Genomic DNA, 18,227 nt, shown 5'->3' on the forward strand with positions numbered 1-18,227 from the left:
AAAATTTTAATTTATGGCTATACCAAACTTGTTTTGATTTAATGGTGAATCAATAAATCAATAAATTAAAAACAAGTTAAAAACTCATAAATAAAAGGTCTGATAAATAGCAATGACTCAAGTTTGGGTCATCATTTAGGAACAGTTAGAGATTAAAGGTCATTTAACATCTGCATTGTTGGCTTAAGAAAAAAAAAATATTAGCCATGAACTCTACAGATGACAACAAACACTGACCATCACTAATTCTGAAATAACACTGTTTACTATGGAGATGTGAAAGAACAACCAAAATAAGTTTCAACCTAAAAGAAAACATGACCTGGGAGAAAATTTTAAATAGATAAGAGAAATGAGAAAATGAGAAAGAAGAAATGATTTCAAAATGAGTAAGATGACTAAAGGCTTAATAACTCTGACCAGTATAATAATCTACAACTTTAAAGGACTTGTGATATAAAATGTTAACTACCTCTAATTAGAAAAATGAATCAAGAGTGTAGATAAAAGCATTTTTTTTCCATTTTTCTTGCCTTTTTTTTTTGCAAGGCAATGGGGTTAAGTAACTAGCCCAAGGTCACACAGCTAGATAATTACTGTCTAAGACTGTATTTAAACTCAGGTTTTTCTGGACTCCAGGGCCAGGGCTCTAACTATTGTACTACCTAGCTGCCCTGCTTTCATTTTTTCTTGAGCATGACTAATTTGGAAACATTCTGAATGATTATATATGTATAACAGGTATCCTGTTTCTTACTTTTTCAATTGATAGGGGAGGGAAAGAATGTGGAAATGAAAATTATAATAAAAATTTAAATAAGTAAGGTGAGAAAATAAACTATAAAACTGAATAACTACATTACACAACAGAAAAGAATAACATGGTTTAGAACCTATGGAGAGGAAGAAGTACATTTTGCAGAGACAAGAAGGTAAGTTCTCTACTTACATGTGAATGTCAGAAAGACATTCCAAGGACAAAAGCTTCATTTGCAAAAAAACGATTGAATAATAATGGTCAGGCAATGGTATTACAAAAACTACTTTCAAATGCTACTATAGGACATGACCATTAATTAAAATGAAATACATAATACAAAGATAGAAGAGATAAAATTAGGAATAATAAAATTGAATGAATAAAGGGAAAAATAAGACTATAATTAAATATAAGGCTGATATCTTGGGAATAATACCCAGAAAGCTATGCATTCCTAGATAGACTCATTCCATGAGATACTTAGGATGTATGTTCTCAAAGGACAAGAATAATCTTATATAGTCTGGCTACTTAATACTACAAATTCTACATACAGTAGGTTAAAATACTAAAATCATGTTTAGGAAGCTATTTTGGTTGGTTAATAGGTTCAATGAAAAATGCTTTTTTATGTGCATAACCTTTGATCAAGCAATACCACTAATGGTTCTACACCCTGAAGAGATCATGAAAAATGGTAAAAAACATCACTTGTACAAAAATATTCATATCAGCCCTGCTTGTGGTGGCAAAGAATTGGAAATTGAGTGAATATTCATCAATTGGGGAATGGCTGAACAAATTGTGGTGTATATACATTATAGAACACTATTGTTCTATTAGAAAACAGGATGGATGGGAATTCAGGGAAACCTGGAAGGATTTGCATGAACTGATGCTGAGCCAGAGGAGCAAAATCAGAAGAACATTGTACACTGTAACAGCAATATGGGTGATGACCAATCTTAATGGACGTGCTCATTTCATCAGCGCAACAATCCAGGACAATTTGGGGGTATCTGTGATGGAGAATACCATCTATATCCAGAGAGAGAATTGTGGAGTTTAAACAAAGATCAAAGACTATTACCTTTAATTTTTTTTAAAAAAAAAGTTATCTTATGTACTTTTGCTATCTCTTATATTTTATTTTTTCCTTAAGGATATGATTTCTCTCTCAACACATTCAATTTTGATCAATGTATAGCATGGAAACAAAAAAAAGAGAACTTAGAAATTTTTTAAAAATGCTTTTTTTAATTTGTTTTTATTTCAATGGCCCACATGCTAGGATTACTTCTTCCACTGACTAAGGAACAAAGTTCAATGTTAACACTGCCTGCCTCACTAGAAAAGTAGTAATCATGTGAACAACACTCAATATAAATTCAGTGTATCTAATGTCTATACTCTACTAAGAAATACCAAGAACAAATTTATCACCATTTCCCCAAAGAAGATCAAGGGGAGAAAAATGTAGAACAGGAGAGAAATATTATCTGGAAAACTTAAATGCTAATACTATATTTGAAAGCCAACTAATGTGAGAATAACTAGAGAATGATAAATCAGGAGGATAAAATAGGTACAGTTGTAGTTAGTATTTATGAGTTACTATGAAAAGTATAAGCACATGGAAAGAACCTTTAATAGATTATATAACATAAAACTTCATTTCTTAAACTTCATCTCTTATGACAGATAATCTGATAATTCATAATCAAAAAGAATATAAGCAAAAATGAAATCATTAGACCTACACTATTTTTTCTAAAATGTTCTATCAAAAGTTTCACTTTCATTTTGTGCTATTAAATGTTTCAAATACTTGAAAAATTCTCTACTTATACAACTCAAGGATTAGAAACTAATGCTAAATGACTTTCTATTTTTGGAATGGAAATAAAATTTCCAAATGACCCAAAACTTACCTGTTTGAAGTTTGATGATTGAGCTGGAGCAGATACTGGACGCTAAAAAAAGATAGAAAAATGGAATAAAGCCATATATTCTCCTAAAATTCCTATGTCCCCATCCACCAAGACGAAGTTGTGAAGATGGTAGAATGAAATCGCCAGGAAGAAATATAGAATAAGACTTTTTTTGTGTAAGTGGTGGATCAAGAGCACTTAGCTCCTCATATTTTGTCTTCTTCATATACATATATATTTCCAGCCTCATTATCTGAAAGCATGAACATCTTAAACCTGATAAAAACAGAAGCCAAACTAAATACTTCAATGGAATTTCCTCTTTTTCTTCTTCTTTAATTATAGATATTTCTTCTTCTCTAATATATATATAATTTCCAGCCTCATTATAATAATTTTGAGAGCATGAATATCTTAAACTTGATAAAAAGGAAGCTAAGCTAAATACTTCAATGGAATTTCCTCTTTTTTCCACACAAAGATAAAAACCTTTACATGCTTAGTCATTTGTCATAATTCTTCTTACCCTGACAAATTCATTTCATATATTATATGTAATGTAACTTCAATTTGTTTAGCAACAAAAATACCTTATAGTTTTAAGGAGTAACACCCATTGCCTACCACCTAGCAAGATAATGAGAGAATGGGTACTCTAGAATTTTCATAATTTTGACAATAAAAACCAAGAATTCATCCATAACAGACATATTCCAGAAAGAAATTTGAAGGGAGAAAAAAATATATTAAAATTGCATGTCAGCGTTGATAATATGGTTTTTAACTAAAAAAATTCTATGATATCAACTATAAATGTTAAGTTATTATTATTATTATTATTATTATTTAGATAATTACTATTTACACAAACACTACAGGAATAATATGAAGAAGCTTATAACCAATTGAAATAAATTTCAGTACAATAAGGTTAAACTTCTAGTTCTCCCTATTAAAAGTAAAAACAACCCCTTTTATTTATGATGATCCATTGATCAATCAAAAAGCAGACTCCTTTCCAAAAGACATCTCAAAGAAGAGCACTCCTTCGCATTAAAAAAGTTTAAATATTTTCAACAGGAAAAAGCATCACGTAATTAAATAAGTAACATTCTGTCTTCCTGCCAGTCCAGACATATTTTATCAATGAAGATCGCTATTCTATGTGGTATGGACTAAGTTAGAAGAAAAGAGATAAGACACAGTCCCTGCCCATAGAAAGCTTCCAATCTTGTAAACAAGATACACAGAATAATAACAGCAACAGACCAGGAGTATAAAATAGTAAAGTACAGGGAAAAGAAATGCTGATTAGAAGCAAAGTAAAAGAATTGTCAGAATAAGATCTTTAAAGAAGGAATGCTTCTTAATGGAAGATGAGTTTTGAGGTAGTTATGCAATCAATCCAGATGGCAGCAGAGAAGAGAGGATGAGACATCTTGAAGGGAACATATGACATAAATAAAGGCATGTTAAGTGAGAACCAGCAGATGGTATGAAAAGAATGACAAGCTGATTGGCGCAGTTAGATCAGAAAGGGTATTCTAGAGAAAGGGTAAATAAGACAATGTCAGAAATAGCCTATTTAGATCCTATACCATTTTACTTCAGATAATGTTTCATGGATACTGTGGAGGAGACCCACCTAGTGAGATTTTCAGCTATACAACCTTTTGTCTGGATCATGAAGCCAATATGAAGATCATAAAATGCTTTTTTTAAATTTACAATAATTTAAAATAAAAAGCAGTCCCTGGGATAGTAAATAAACTTCCCTTTTGTGCCCAGATTATAAAGATAAAAATCTGAGAAAGAAGCAAAGAAAAACAAACAAAAGTGAAAGAAAAACAAAGAAGAGGGTGCAAATAAAGAAAAAACGAAAAGGAAAAAAGTTACACTGACAGAATAAATTATTCACCAAGACTGAATATAACAAGGTTCACTTCCCTGTGGTCCTTTCTAGAAGCTCCCAGCTGCTGAATTCGCTTACCTGACTTTTCTGGAAAGGATTTCGCCTGGAAGGTTCAAATGTGGGATAAATTGGTCTGACTGATGTCCGTTGATTAGAGTCTTGGCACACAAATCCTGAATGAGGAATGGGCAACATTAGAACCTGCCATTTTCTAGGAAATCTTTGTAATCTCTTTGTAATACAAGCCAAGTTTCATTACCAATATCCTACTGAAGCAAAAGTATCCCAAAAGTCTCTACCTTTAATTATGTTTAAGCTTGAACCTACAATAACTAAAAGGGACCAGATACAATACTTTTAGTTACATAGGTCATTCTTATTAAGAAAAAGATATTTAAGCTGATAAACTTGAGAGTAATGACACAAATCCATTGATGCATATACATTAATAAAACAAAAATTGTTTTACAACTCTTTTCAATATTGATTGGGAAATCATTCATTGGGAGAATATGAAAAAAATCTATAAGGCAGGTAAGAGAACTGCCTGTTTCACAGTGGTCATTATATCTTATTTATGGTTTGAGAAATCAAGCACTAGCTAATGTCTACTTACCTCTGAATCGAAGCAGCTTTTCTTCCAGGAAAATAGAATTAACTGAGTCCTTTAATTCAATAGTGTCCTAAGAACAGATCTACTGGAAATTTTTGATGTAATGGACTACTGACTAAAATACCACAGTCTACCAAACTGAAACTATTCCTTTTTTGTTTTCTTGGCTTTTCTTTTTTAAAAAAGAGCTTTTATTGTTGTTGTGTGTTTATTTTCACAGCAATAGTTAAGGCATTTTCAGTTTTAGCTACTGAAAAAGAAATCAAGTTAAAACCAATAGGGATTATATCAAAGAAAATGTTTCTTTATACCAAGAAGGCTTTCTTTGTCTTGTATGAACTGATACAGAGCAAAATAATCAGAAGAACAATTTAAATCATGTTCACAATAAAACAAAGTAAAATAGCACTGAATTAAATATCTGACCTCTGATCAAGACAGTGACCAAGAGTGATATCAAAGTATTGTAAATCTAGAAGGTCATCTAGTCTCACGCTTTTCTGGGGTCAAAGAGGTAAACTGATCTGTTCAAGGTCACCTATATATGAAGTGGCAGAGGTGGAATCTGAACCCAAGGCCTCTAACTTCAGAGTCTCTGTCCACTATACTATAGGGCTGACAGAAGAACATGCTTTCCATAAAGGAGGGAAAGCAATGATGTAGATAATGTATATATTGTCAGATACAGTCAATATGTTTATTAGGTTGACCTAATTATAAGAGTTTCCAAATAGGGTAGAGGATGAGAAGGGGAATCATTGGAGAACTGAAAGTGATATTTTTAAAAAAAGACTCTTAAAAAAAGATTTCTTTCAGTGAATCCATATTTTATATATGACAGGAGACAGCTAAGGAATTTGGGAGACACAACAGGTAAAAAACACTCTCTCACTTCCCTGAAAAATCATTCCTTAATACTTCTTTGGTTTTTTGTTTCTGTTTTTTTTTTTTTGCAAGGCAATGGGGCTAAGTGACTTGCCCATGGTCACATAGCTAGGTAATTATTAAGTCTGAGGCTGAATTTGAACTCAGGTCCTCCTGACTCCAGGGTTCATGCTCTATCCATTGCTCCACCTAGCTATCCCCACCTTAGTACTTCTTCCAAGAAAACTGGCATGTCTGATACTTCACCAATACTGAACGAATTGCAGATTCTGGCTAACTTTAATAATGTGTTAAATTCACAGAAAACTACTTACCTACCACAGTGAACATATCTGAAATCATACTGGCTTTAATCTTTAGGTCCAGAGGTGCATCACTGGAAATAAATTAGAAGGAAAATAAAGAAAAATAAGGAGAAACATTGTTAATTTAATAATTTAAATTGATCAGATGTTTTCTTAAGAACATACCTTCATTGGGCTCTAACAGATCAGAAATGTGAGAAAGTAAAGAATAACAAGGCACAGAATGTATTAGAGCCTCAGAAAAGAAAATGTCATTATGAAAAGACAAGAAGTGAGAAATGTAGCTAAAGGTACTAGAGTCTAGTGATAAATATCACTTACCAGGCCAAAGAAGGAGAGAGATTCACTTCCAGCAACCATGGTTTCAGAGTTGAATCAATGAGAACATCAAAGCCATAAAGTTCTAAACATACAACAATAATCAACAAGGGAACATTTAAAAAAGGAGAGGATAGCAGAAGTTAAAAAGAGGACATAGACAAACAAGGTACCATAGTACCACTATAGTAAATTTAAAACATTTTAAGAAAACAAATTATATATAACCAAAATTCATGGGTTCATATATAATCTGTTTTTCTGTTCCTTGTATATAGATATATTCATATTTGCTAATGTTTGTCAAGTTCAAAATAAAGAAAATTAAAAAACAAAACAAAAAAATTTTTTCAAGTACTTGAAGAATTTACAATATCACTTTTCATTTCACAAACTAATAACCCTTTCCAATATAGGACAACATGAATCCAAATCTTGTGGATCACTTCAATGAATCACTATAAGCAGCTCAAAAACATGATAAAATATTATGAGTTCTATAATCAGTAAAATATAAATTAAAGGGGGCAGCTAGGTGGCGCAGTGGATAGAGCACAGGCCCTGGAGTCAGGAGTACCTGAGTTCAAATCTGACCTCAGACACTCAATAATTACCTAGCTGTGCGGCCTTGGGCAAGCCACTTAACCCCATTTGCCTTGCAATAAATTAAAGAATCTAGAATTCAAAAAAATTAATTGTTGTTCAGTCATTTCAGTTATGTCCATCTCTTCAAGACACTATTTGGGTTTTCTTTTATTCAATTATCTATTTTCATCCACATGCATGTGTATTTTTAAATTACAAAATTTGCTTCCACCCTCCCTTCCAACCCCCCCCTTCAGCAACGAGCAGTTAGGTTAGCATTGTACGAACATACTTTTTATTATATAAATATTTTATTTCTTTTCCAATTATATATAATAGTAGTTTCTACCTATCATTTTTGTAAGGTTTTGCATTTTACAATTTTTCCCACCCTCCTTTCTTTCCCTCCTCTCCCCCCACAGAAGGCAATTTGATAATCTTTACATTGTTTCCATGCTATGCATTGATCAAAATTGAATGTGTTGAGAGAAAAAAATGTATCCTTGAGGAAAAAAATAAAATATTAGAGATAGAAAAATTATGTAGTACATAAGATAACTTTTTTTTAAATTGAGGGGAAATAATCTTTGATCTTTGTTTAAACAGTTCTTTCTCTGGATACAGTTGGTATTCTCTATCACAGGTGCTTTAAAATTGTCCCTAATTATTTTTTTTTACATTTTATTTGTTTTCCAATTATATACAATAATAATATGTACCTATCATTTTTTGCAAGGCTCTGAATTCTACAATTTCCCCCCATCCTCTCCCCCCAGAAGGCTGTTTGACAGTCTCTATATTGTTTCCGTGCCATACATTGATATAAATTGAATGTTATCAGAGTAAACAGAAGAATAAACATAAACCCCCTCCCCTCCCCAAAGAAGATGAGAAACCTTAGAATTGAGAGAGAAAGAAAAAAAATTGTACTTCAGTCTGTGTTCAGATTTCAATGGCTCTGTCTCTGGGGTAAGTTGGTTTCTTTAACATAAGTCCACCAGAGAAGCTGATTCAGTATTTTTCCCTCAGTTGCTATTACTAGCTGTACCTTCACTCTATTTCTCCCCACTCTCAATTATTCTACTCTCTCTCTCCTTTCATCCTGGCTCTGTCCAAAAGTGTGTTTAATCTGAGTACCCTCTCCCTAGATCTTCTATATCTTCTATCATCTATTCCCCCCTTCCCTCCCCCCATTCCTCCTCATCCTGTCCCTTTCCTCCCATCCTTCTCCAGGGCAAGACAGATTTCCTCACCCTATTAAGAGTGTGCCATTTCCTCCCTAAGCCATTTCCAATGAGAATGAAGGCTCAACTCATTCCCCCTTGCCTTCTGCCCCCCATCCACTCCATTGAAAAAGCTTTTTCTTGACTCTTATGTGAAATCTCTCAGCTTCATCTCCTTTTCCTTCCTCCGAGTACTTTCCCTCCTCACCCACTGACTCCATCCCTTTACCACATCATACCATTATATTCCACTCCTTCCTATGTCCTGTCTATATATGTTCCTTCTAACAGCTCTTATAAATGAGAAAGTTCATCTGAGTTATCAACATCTTCTTCCCGTGCAGGAATACAAACAGTTCAGCAACATCAAGTTCCTCATAGTTAGGCCCCCTCTTCCACTCCCTCTATGGTTCACTAGAGTCCAGTACTTAGAGATCAAACTTTCTGTCCAGCTCTGGTCATCTCAATAGGAAAGTTTGAAAGTCCCCTGTTTCATTGAAAGTCCATCTTTTCCCCTGAAAGATGATGTTGAGTTTTTCTGGGTGGTTAATTCTCGGTTGTAAACCAAGATCTTGTGCCTTCCGGAATATCATATTCCAATCCCTATGAGCCCCTTAATGTAGATGCTGCCAGATCCTGTGTAATCTTAACTATAGAGCCTCAGTAGTTGAATTGTCTGTTTCTGTTCTTCCTTTTGTTATTTCCCCCTTTTTTCCCCCACTCCCCTTCCTGTTCTCTATTCCCTCTCCCCTTTTCCCCTTTGAATACTTGAAAGGTTAGATGTTTTATAAGTTAACTGAGTATGTGTAGGTTGACTTTAAGCCAAATCTGATGAGAAGATGATTCAGGTATTTCTCCTCTGCTCCCTTCTTCCCCTATTACCATAGTTTTTTTGTACCTCTTAGTGTAATGAGATTTACCCCATTCAATCCCCTCCCTCCTCCTGTCTCTTTCCTGTCCCCCTTTTTAAGGAGGTAGTGTTTTTTTAGATCATTCTATCTAAGTCATAGAAAATTCTGAGTGCCTGTCCCTTCTAGTACAGTATATTCTATTGAAAAGAGTCAAAATTCCTGAGAGTTATTAGAGGCTTTCTCCCAAGTAGGGTAAAAGGCAGTTACATCCCATTAGATAGCAGTCTCATGGATAGGTCATGAATGTCCATCATTTCTGGCTAGGTGTATTCTCTCTGTTAGAGTTACAATTCTCAAGATTTATAAGAATCTTTTTCCCCCCCATGCTGGGATATAGCCAGTTTCAACTTACTGGATTGCATTTTTTTTCCTTTTACTGCCCCCCCTTTTTGTTACCTTTGCATGTGTCTATGGAACCTCCTATTTGATGTCCAAATTTTCTCTTTAGCTCTGGTCTTTTCATCAGAAAATTTTGGAATTCTTCCATTTCATTAAATGTCCATCTTTTTCCCTGGAAGAGAAGGCTCAGCTTTGCAGGAAAGTAGATTCTTGGCTGCATTCCAAGCTCCCTTGCTCTTCGAAATATCTCGTTCCAGGCCCTTCAATACCTTAATATTGATGCAGCCAGGTCCTGCATGATCCTGTGACTCCTTGATATTTAAATTGTTTCTTTCTGGCTGCTTGCAGGATTTTCTCTTTTATCTGATAGTTCTGCAGTTTGGCCACAACATTCCTTGGTGTTTTCATTTTAGGATCTTTTTCTGGTGAGGATCGATGTACTCTTTCAATAACTACTTTGCCCTCCAATTCCATATCAGGGCAGTTTCCCATCACTAGATCCTGTAATATTAAGTCCAGGCTTTTTTTCTCTTCAATGTTTTCAGGAAATCCTATAATTTTCAGGTTGCCCCTCCTCGATCTATTCTCGAGGTCAGTGGTTTTGTTGATGAGGTATTTTACATTTGCTTCTATTTTTTCTGTTTTTTGTTTAACTGACTCTTGCTGTCTCATGGAGTCATTAGTTTCTGTAGACTCCATTCTTTTTTGGGGGGAGGAGTTTTCTTCATTAACCTTTTGCAACTCCTTTTCCAATTGGTCAATTCTACTTTTGAAATAGCTTTCCATTTGACCAATTGAGGTTTTGAGAGAATTAATTTCTTTTTGCATTTGCTCAATAGAGGATCTGAGAGAATTATTCTCATTTTTTACTGGTCCAATTGATATTCTTAGAGATTTATTCTCATTTTGTAATTGTCCAATTGATGATCTGAGAGATTTATTCTCCTTTTGTATTTGTCCAATTGTACTTTCTAAGGTTTTGTTTTCTTGTTGCAATGCATTGTCTCTCCCAAATTTTTAAGCTCCTTCCTTATTTCTTCAAGGAAGTCTTTCTGTGCTGGAGACCAGATTGTATTCTCCTCAGAGGTTCCAGGTCTCTCTGAGTTAGGGTCTTTCCCTTCCAGGAATTTTTCTATGGATCCACCTTTCCACTGACCCTTCTTCATTTTGCTAAGACCTTGAGTTGGGGTGGGGGGCTGGTTCACTGGGGCTTAGGATTGCTAAAGGCTTTACTCACTGAGTGCAGTTTCTCTGGCTGGCCAGTAGGAGGTGTTGGTTGCTTTCTCTGGAGTGTCTCTGACATTGGCTGAGGCCTTCTCCCTTTGCTTGAAGGGAGGAGTTGGAGCTATTGAATTCTTTTGCCTTCAATCAATGGTGGGCTTTACCCAGGCCTGAGGTCATTCCTCAGCTTGGCTGGTTCTTTTGCTCACACACCTGGGCCTGAGGCAGAAGTAGTTTGCATTTGTTTGTTTGGGAAGAGGCCTCAGCTGCAATGGAAGCATGTACTCAGAGTTCCTTAGACAGGAGGAGCCCAGTGATGGTGGCCACAGCTCTCCTGCACCAGAACTCTTCCCCCCAGCCCCGTCCCCAAACTCCAGGGGGACAGCACCAACACCAGTGCCTCTGCTCCCCTGCCGACCCAAGCCCTTGTCGTCCAGCCCCACCGCTTATCCAGCAGGTCTGGCTCTTGGGCCCTCAGACTCCTGGTTCCAATTCAGCTGTTAATCTGGCTACTCCGGGGCTGATCCTCCCTCTGAACCCAGACTCACCCGCCTGAATTAGGCCAAAGCTGCTGCGGGAGACAAATCCCGAGGTAGATGTTCTTTCTCCTGGCTTTTCTTTCTGGGTTTTGTGGGTTGGATTTCTTTTAAGAGGTTTGTTTCATGTGATAGATGGGGAAAGAGATTAGGAGACTTTAGAACTGTGCCTGTCTTCTCTTCACCATCTTGGCCCGAATTGTCTGTTTCTGGCAGCTTTTAGAATTTCCTATTTGATTTGGGAGTTTTGGAATTTGGTTATAATATTCCTGGAAGTTCTTTCTTTTGGGATCTCTTTCCGAGGGTGACCAATGAATTCTCTTGATTTCTATTTTACCCTCAGCTTCTAGGATCTCAGGGCAATTTTGCTGTATTATTTCTTGAAAAAATGAAGTCTAGGCTCTTCTCCTGGTCATGGTTTTCAGATAGCCCAATAATTTTTAAATTATTTCTTCTGGATATGTTTTCAACATCGGTTGTTTTTCCAATGAGATAGTTCACATTTTCTTCTTTTGCCTTTTTTGTTTTTGTTTTTTAGAGTTTTTTGCAAGGCAAATGGGGTTAAGTGGCTTCCCCAAGGCCACACAGCTAGGTAATTATTAAATGTCGGAGACCAGATTTGAACCCAGGCACTCCTGACTCCAAGGCTGGTGCTTTATTCACTAGGCCACCTAGTCGCCCCTACTTTTGCCTTTTATGGCAGTTTTATTTCTTCCTGGTTTCTTGCAAAGCCATTAGCTTCCTTTAGTTCCATTTTGCATTTGAAGGAGTTATTTTATCGCCTTTTCCAGCAGGTTAATTCTGCTTTTTAAGGCATTCTTCTCTTCATCTGCCTTTTGTTTTGCTTTTTCCATTAGGCCTAAATTGGTTTTTAACATTATTTCATTCAGTAATTTTTGTATATCTTTCACCAAGCTTTTGATTTGGTTTTCATGATTTTTCTGCATTGCTCTCATTTCTCCTCCAAATTTTTCCTCCACTTCCCTTAATTGCTAATTGCTTTTCAAAGTCTTTTTTGAGCTCATCCATAGTCTGAGCCCATTTTCTATTTCTCTTGAAGGTTTTGGATACAGAAGTTTCAATTTTGTTGTCATCTGAGTATGTGTTTTGATCTTCTATGGGACTAAAGTAATTCTCTATGGTCAGATTCTTCTTTTTCTATTGTTTACTTATTTCCTCAGCCCAAGGCTAATTTACAGCACTTCTAAGGCTTTGAGGTTTTTTTGGGGGGGAACACCCCACTGGGACCTTTATTCCTCCAAGGTCTTATGCTCTCTAGCCTGTGCTTTGATATGTAGATGACCACAGCACTACCATCTGATCTGGGGCTATAAGGAGAGATTCAGCTTGGTTATTTAGTATGGAAGCCCAAACTGCAATATGTGAGTGTAGGCAAACAGCAGAGTTCTACCCCAGGGAGAGCAGAGAAATCTCTGCAGACTTGCCTTACTGTCTCTGGGGGTGTAGGCTGCTTTCTCCCTGATTCTTGCTACAGATTCTGTGGCTGTGCTCCCCATTCCACACTCACCCATGTACATCAGAGTTCTCTCACTGCCCCTTCAAGCTGTTGCTGGTGATCTCTGGGCTGCACTGGGCTGCATGTCTTGCACCACGCCTTTTTCCAACCCCTGATCCTGGTGAAATACACCTTTCCTGCGGAACTTCTAAGTTATCTTGGACTGGGAAAATGTATCAATCAATCTTTCTATGGGTTCTGCCTCTTTAAATTTTGGCTAGAGCCATCCTTTGTTTTTTGAGGGGTTGGGGGTTTGGAGTTCTCAGGATATGCTGCCTTCTTGCTGCCATCTTGGCTCCACCCCCTTGTCCCTGATTATTGATTGTACTAATGGAATGAGTAAGTCCATTAAGGCTGATCATCACTCCATGTTACTGTTAAGGTGTACAATATTCTTCTGGTTCTTCTCATCTTGCTCAGCATCAGTTCATGCATTTCTTTCCAGGCTTCTCTGAAATTCCATCCCTCCTGATTTTTTTTTCCTATTGCATTCTCTTTTTAAAAAATTTTTAAAATATTTTTATTTAAGGCAGTGGGTTTAAGTGACTTGTCCAAGGTCAAACAGCTAGGCAATTATCCAGGGCAGGTGCTCTATCCACTGATCCACCTAGCTGCCCCCTCTCCTGGTTTCTAATAGAACAATAGAGTTCCATCATATACATATAGCACAATTTGTTCAGCCATTCTCCAACTGATGGACATCCCCTCAATTTCCAATTCTTTGCTATCACAAACTGAGTGCTAAATGATGTTTTTCTCCTTTTCCATAATCTCTTCAGGATATAGAACCACCAACAATGTATTAGTGTCCCAGATTTCCCACATCCTTTCCAACATTGATCATTGTCCTTTCTGGTCATATTGGCCAGTCTGAGAGGTGTGAAGTGGTACCTCAGAGATACTTTAATTTGCATTTCTCTAATAAGTAATGATTTAGACCAATTTTTTATATGGCTATGGATAGCTTTGATTTCCTCATCTGCAAATTGCCTTTCCATATCCTTTGATCATCTGTCAATTGGGGAATGGCTTGTTTTTTTTTATAAATTTGACTCAGTTCTCTATATTTTAAAAATTAATCCTTTGTCAGAATCAATAGTTGTAAAAATTGTTTCCCAATTTTACTACTTTTTTTAAAAAAACTTTTTAAAAAAATTATTTATTTAAGGCAATGGGATTAAGTGACTTGCTCAAGGTCACACAGCTATGCAATTATTAAGTTTCTGAGCTTGGATTTGAACTCAGGTCCTCCTGACTCCAGGGCTGGAGCTCTATCCACTGTGCCATCTAGTTGCCCTACTACATTTCTTTTTGTTTTAAGGTTTTTGTAAGGCAACCAGGGTTAAGTGGCTTGCCCAAGGCCACACAGCTAGGTAATTATTAAGTGTCTGAGATCAGATTTCAACCCAGGTACTCCTGACTCCAGGGCCAGTGCTTTATCCACTACGCCACTACGCCACCCCCCACCCCACTACATTTCTTTTGAGTTTGACTACAGTGGTTTTGTTTGTACAAAAGCTTTTTAATTTAATGTAATCAAAATTATCCAGTTTGTCTTTAGTGATGTTCTCCATCTCTTCCTTGGTCATAAACTGCTTCCTTTTCCAGAGATCTGACAGGTAAACAATTCCTTGTTCCCCTGGTTTGCTTATAATATTGTCTTTTTTTGTCTAAAACTTGCACCCATTTTGATTTTATCTTGGTATAGGGTGTGAGATGTTGGTCTAATCCAAGTTTCTGCCACAATATCTTCCAATTTTTCTAACAGTTTTTATCTATTTGGGGTTTTCTTGGCAAAGATAATGGAGTGGTTTATCATTTCCTTCTCCAATTCATTTTACAGACAAAGAAATTGAGGCAACTAAAGTTAAGTGACTTGCCCAGGGTAACATAGTTATAAACACACATGTCTGAGGATGGATTTAAGAGATGAGTCCATTCTGATTGATGTTCTATCACTATCACTATGCCACCTACCTGTTTCCATATTGTACATCAATTAATTTGAGATATTTGGGGGGGGGGGGTTGCAAGTCAATGGGGTAAGTGACTTGCCCAAGATCAGGCAGTTAGGTATTAAGTGTCTGAGGCCACATTTGAACTCCTGAGTGCTCTATCCACTGTGCCACCTAGCTGCTCCTGAGATACCTATGTAAGAAACCTATTAATATGTGCCCAAAGGTCTCACTTCACAAAAATCAAAGAATTAAACAATCAACACATTTATTCAGTGGCTATTATGTATTAGACAGAAAACAATGACCTCATGAAATGAACAAAGTCCAACTGGGGGCAGGTACACAAAAAATTAAAATATTCTGTCTTTACTAAAATTACATTCCAATGGGGGAATACATAAATAAGAAGATTCAGAAAAAGGAGTTCAGCTCAACCTGAAAAACTGCACAAATAAAGGAAATCAAGTGATATGTGTGAAAAATGAAAAGGTCAGTTTGGCTGGACCTTAAAGTAGGCAAAGGGGAATTTAGAGGAGTACAAGAAAGGCAGGTTGGAGTTAGATTGTGAAAAGATTTAAGTATCAAACATAGAAGTCTATCTGATTGTAAAGCTAATAGGGAGCCCCTGGACTTTATTTAACAGGTTAGTAGTGTAGTCAAACCTGTGACAGCTGTGTGGAAGATGGACCAGAAATCAGAAGACCAATTAGGAGGCTACTGCATCTCTTCTTTGAGAAAGCAAGACAGAGGGAATGTTTTGCTGCTTATATTGGTATAGGTTGAATTGTGCTTGATGCACATGTGTGTATGTGTGTATGTGCATGTGTATGTCTATGTGTGTATGTGTGCTAGAAGTAACAGATGTTAAATTATTTTAAACTGCAAAGAATTTTCAGGCAAAGTCAAAGATAAAGAGAGGGAGTCTGTGTTCTCATTGGATAAATTCACTTTGAAGAACCCAACTCTGATCCACAAATATATCCTTTGGAGATTTGGTTATCTGAGGAACAAAAATATCACCCTTCTTCATAATCTGTTCTTAATCTTTATCCTTCTTAACCATTATTTTTTGTATATGACATTATTGAATACCCTATCTTTTTTTTTCCTGGATGTTCTTTCCTCTCTAATTACCTGTTTGTCCCTTTTGTCTGGATACCCCAACAAGAAATAATAAAATAGGATCTGTTTCCTGTTGTTAGTTTTTGGAACTGGGGCCATGAGTAAAAGGGACAGCTGGGAGCATTCATATGGTGCCACTATAAATGAAATTCTTGAACCATCACAAGACTGAATAGAAAGAAAACATTTGCCAAGAATGTTTTCTTATGAAGAACAAAAGTTGGAAGTTTGAAAACGATCAGATGCCGTCATAGCACCAACCATAAATGATGCCAACTAGTGATCTGGCAGTGTTATTTCCATATTTCCCAGACCTGCCAGACAGCTTCAAGGAAACCAAAGTCTTTGAGTTCCGGAGGATATATGGTTGCAAAGCCGAGTAGCCTAGACCACTCAGATGGACTAGTTTTGCCCAATTATCAAAACCTAGTCACCAAATATTATTGTACTGACGATTAGACCATTCAGTAAAAAATTTAGCTAACTTCACATTAGACCATCAAGAGACAGGTGTTGTTCCAAATTTGTTATCAGAAAAATCACATATCGGCACTTTGTCTGCTTTTGCTGGAGTGCCATGATGCCTCACTGATAAAGGAGAGATCTACATCTATAAGGTGAAGGACTCTCACAGCATCCAGACCATCACCAGAAATCCTGGTTCCTGTTAAATTAGGCACTGGGGTGATGATGGGTCTGGAAAAGGTAATAAGATGTCTTTGTACAACATTCCCTTCACTATAATCAACATAATGTAATTGTCATGCCATCATTCTTTAATATCATGATCTTCTTTGATTATGAAGGACCACAATAACTTATCTGGCCACTCCTTTAGCATCTCCTTTGCTACCCCTGATCCCCAAAGGTCTGTCCTATACTTTTGTGACAAGAGAATGGGTTGGAATGGGGAAGAGACTTTAGGCAGGTAGATGTGACAGCAGGCTACTGTAATAATCCAGGTATGAGGTGCTGATGGAGAGAAGGGGGTGTACTTGAGAAATGTTGCAAAGTTGACAATGAAAGACCTTGGCAACAGCTTGGACATGGGGGGGTGGTACGGGGGTGAGAGAAAATGAGTAATCTAGGATGACTTGTGAGCCCAAAGAATTGCATTTCCCTCTACGGTAATAGGAAAGGTTGGGGAAGGGAGAAAGATGAGTTCTGTTTTAGAAATGTAGTTTAAGATGTTTAAGATGTCTATTGGACATCTATTCAACATATCTGAAAAGCAGATGGAGTTACAAAAGTGGAGGTCAGCAGAAAGTTTGGGACAGAACAAGTCAATTTGAGAATCATTATCAAAGACATGGTGATTAAATCCATGGCAGTTGATAAGATCACCAAATACAAAAGTATATAGAGAGAAGAGGCCCAGGACAGAACCCTGTGGGACAGCATAAAGGTCCAAGGGAATGATCTAGATAAATATTCAGCAAAGGAGACTGAAAAGTAGTCACATAGGAGCAATCACAAGAAGAGAGAAGTGTCCTAAAAAACTAAACAGAAACGAGTTTCAAGGAGGGGATGATCCACAGTATCAAAGGCTGCAGAGAAGTTGAAGAGAATGAAGATTGAGAAAAGGCCACTGAATCTGTCAATTAATTGGTATATTTAGAGAAAAGTTTAAATGAAATGATAATTAATGAGAGGAGAGAAAGTAGAAGCACCTATTATAGTTGAACTTTTCAAGATGGTTAGGTACAAAGGGCAGAAGAAATATAGAACAATAGCTATCAAGGATGGAAAGATCAAATGAGGATTTTTTTTTGGATGGAAGAGACAAGAGTATGTTCGTAGGCACCAGGAAAGGAGTCAGAAGACAGGGAGAGACTGAAAATAAGTGACAGAGAGGAACTGATAGACAGTTTGATAGAGAAGACAGGAGCAAAAAATCACTTGAGCTGGTAGAGGGTTAGTTTTAGGAATAAGGTCATGTCATTCTGTGATACAAAGGCTAAGGAGGAGATAATGATAGAAGGCACCTGAATGATGGAAGAGGGGAGAAGAGAGAATTCAATGAGAATGATTTCCAATTTTTTTTTTCTGTAAAATATGAGCAGAGATTCTCTACTGAGAAAACAGGAGAGAG

General features: G+C 36.5%; 1 protein-coding gene across 1 annotated transcript in view; it reads right to left on the reverse strand.

Annotated features, from left to right (window-relative positions):
- The window catches only part of TTLL5 (tubulin tyrosine ligase like 5), a 469,247-nt gene that overhangs the window by 260,365 nt on the left and 190,655 nt on the right, over positions 1-18,227 (reverse strand). The window contains 3 exon segments of the mRNA XM_074235683.1: positions 4,682-4,776; positions 6,416-6,477; positions 6,728-6,809. Coding sequence (XP_074091784.1) covers positions 4,682-4,776; positions 6,416-6,477; positions 6,728-6,809 — 239 coding nt within the window.

This window comes from Macrotis lagotis, chromosome 4 (genome assembly GCF_037893015.1).
Source record: "Macrotis lagotis isolate mMagLag1 chromosome 4, bilby.v1.9.chrom.fasta, whole genome shotgun sequence".
NCBI lineage: Eukaryota > Metazoa > Chordata > Mammalia > Peramelemorphia > Peramelidae > Macrotis > Macrotis lagotis.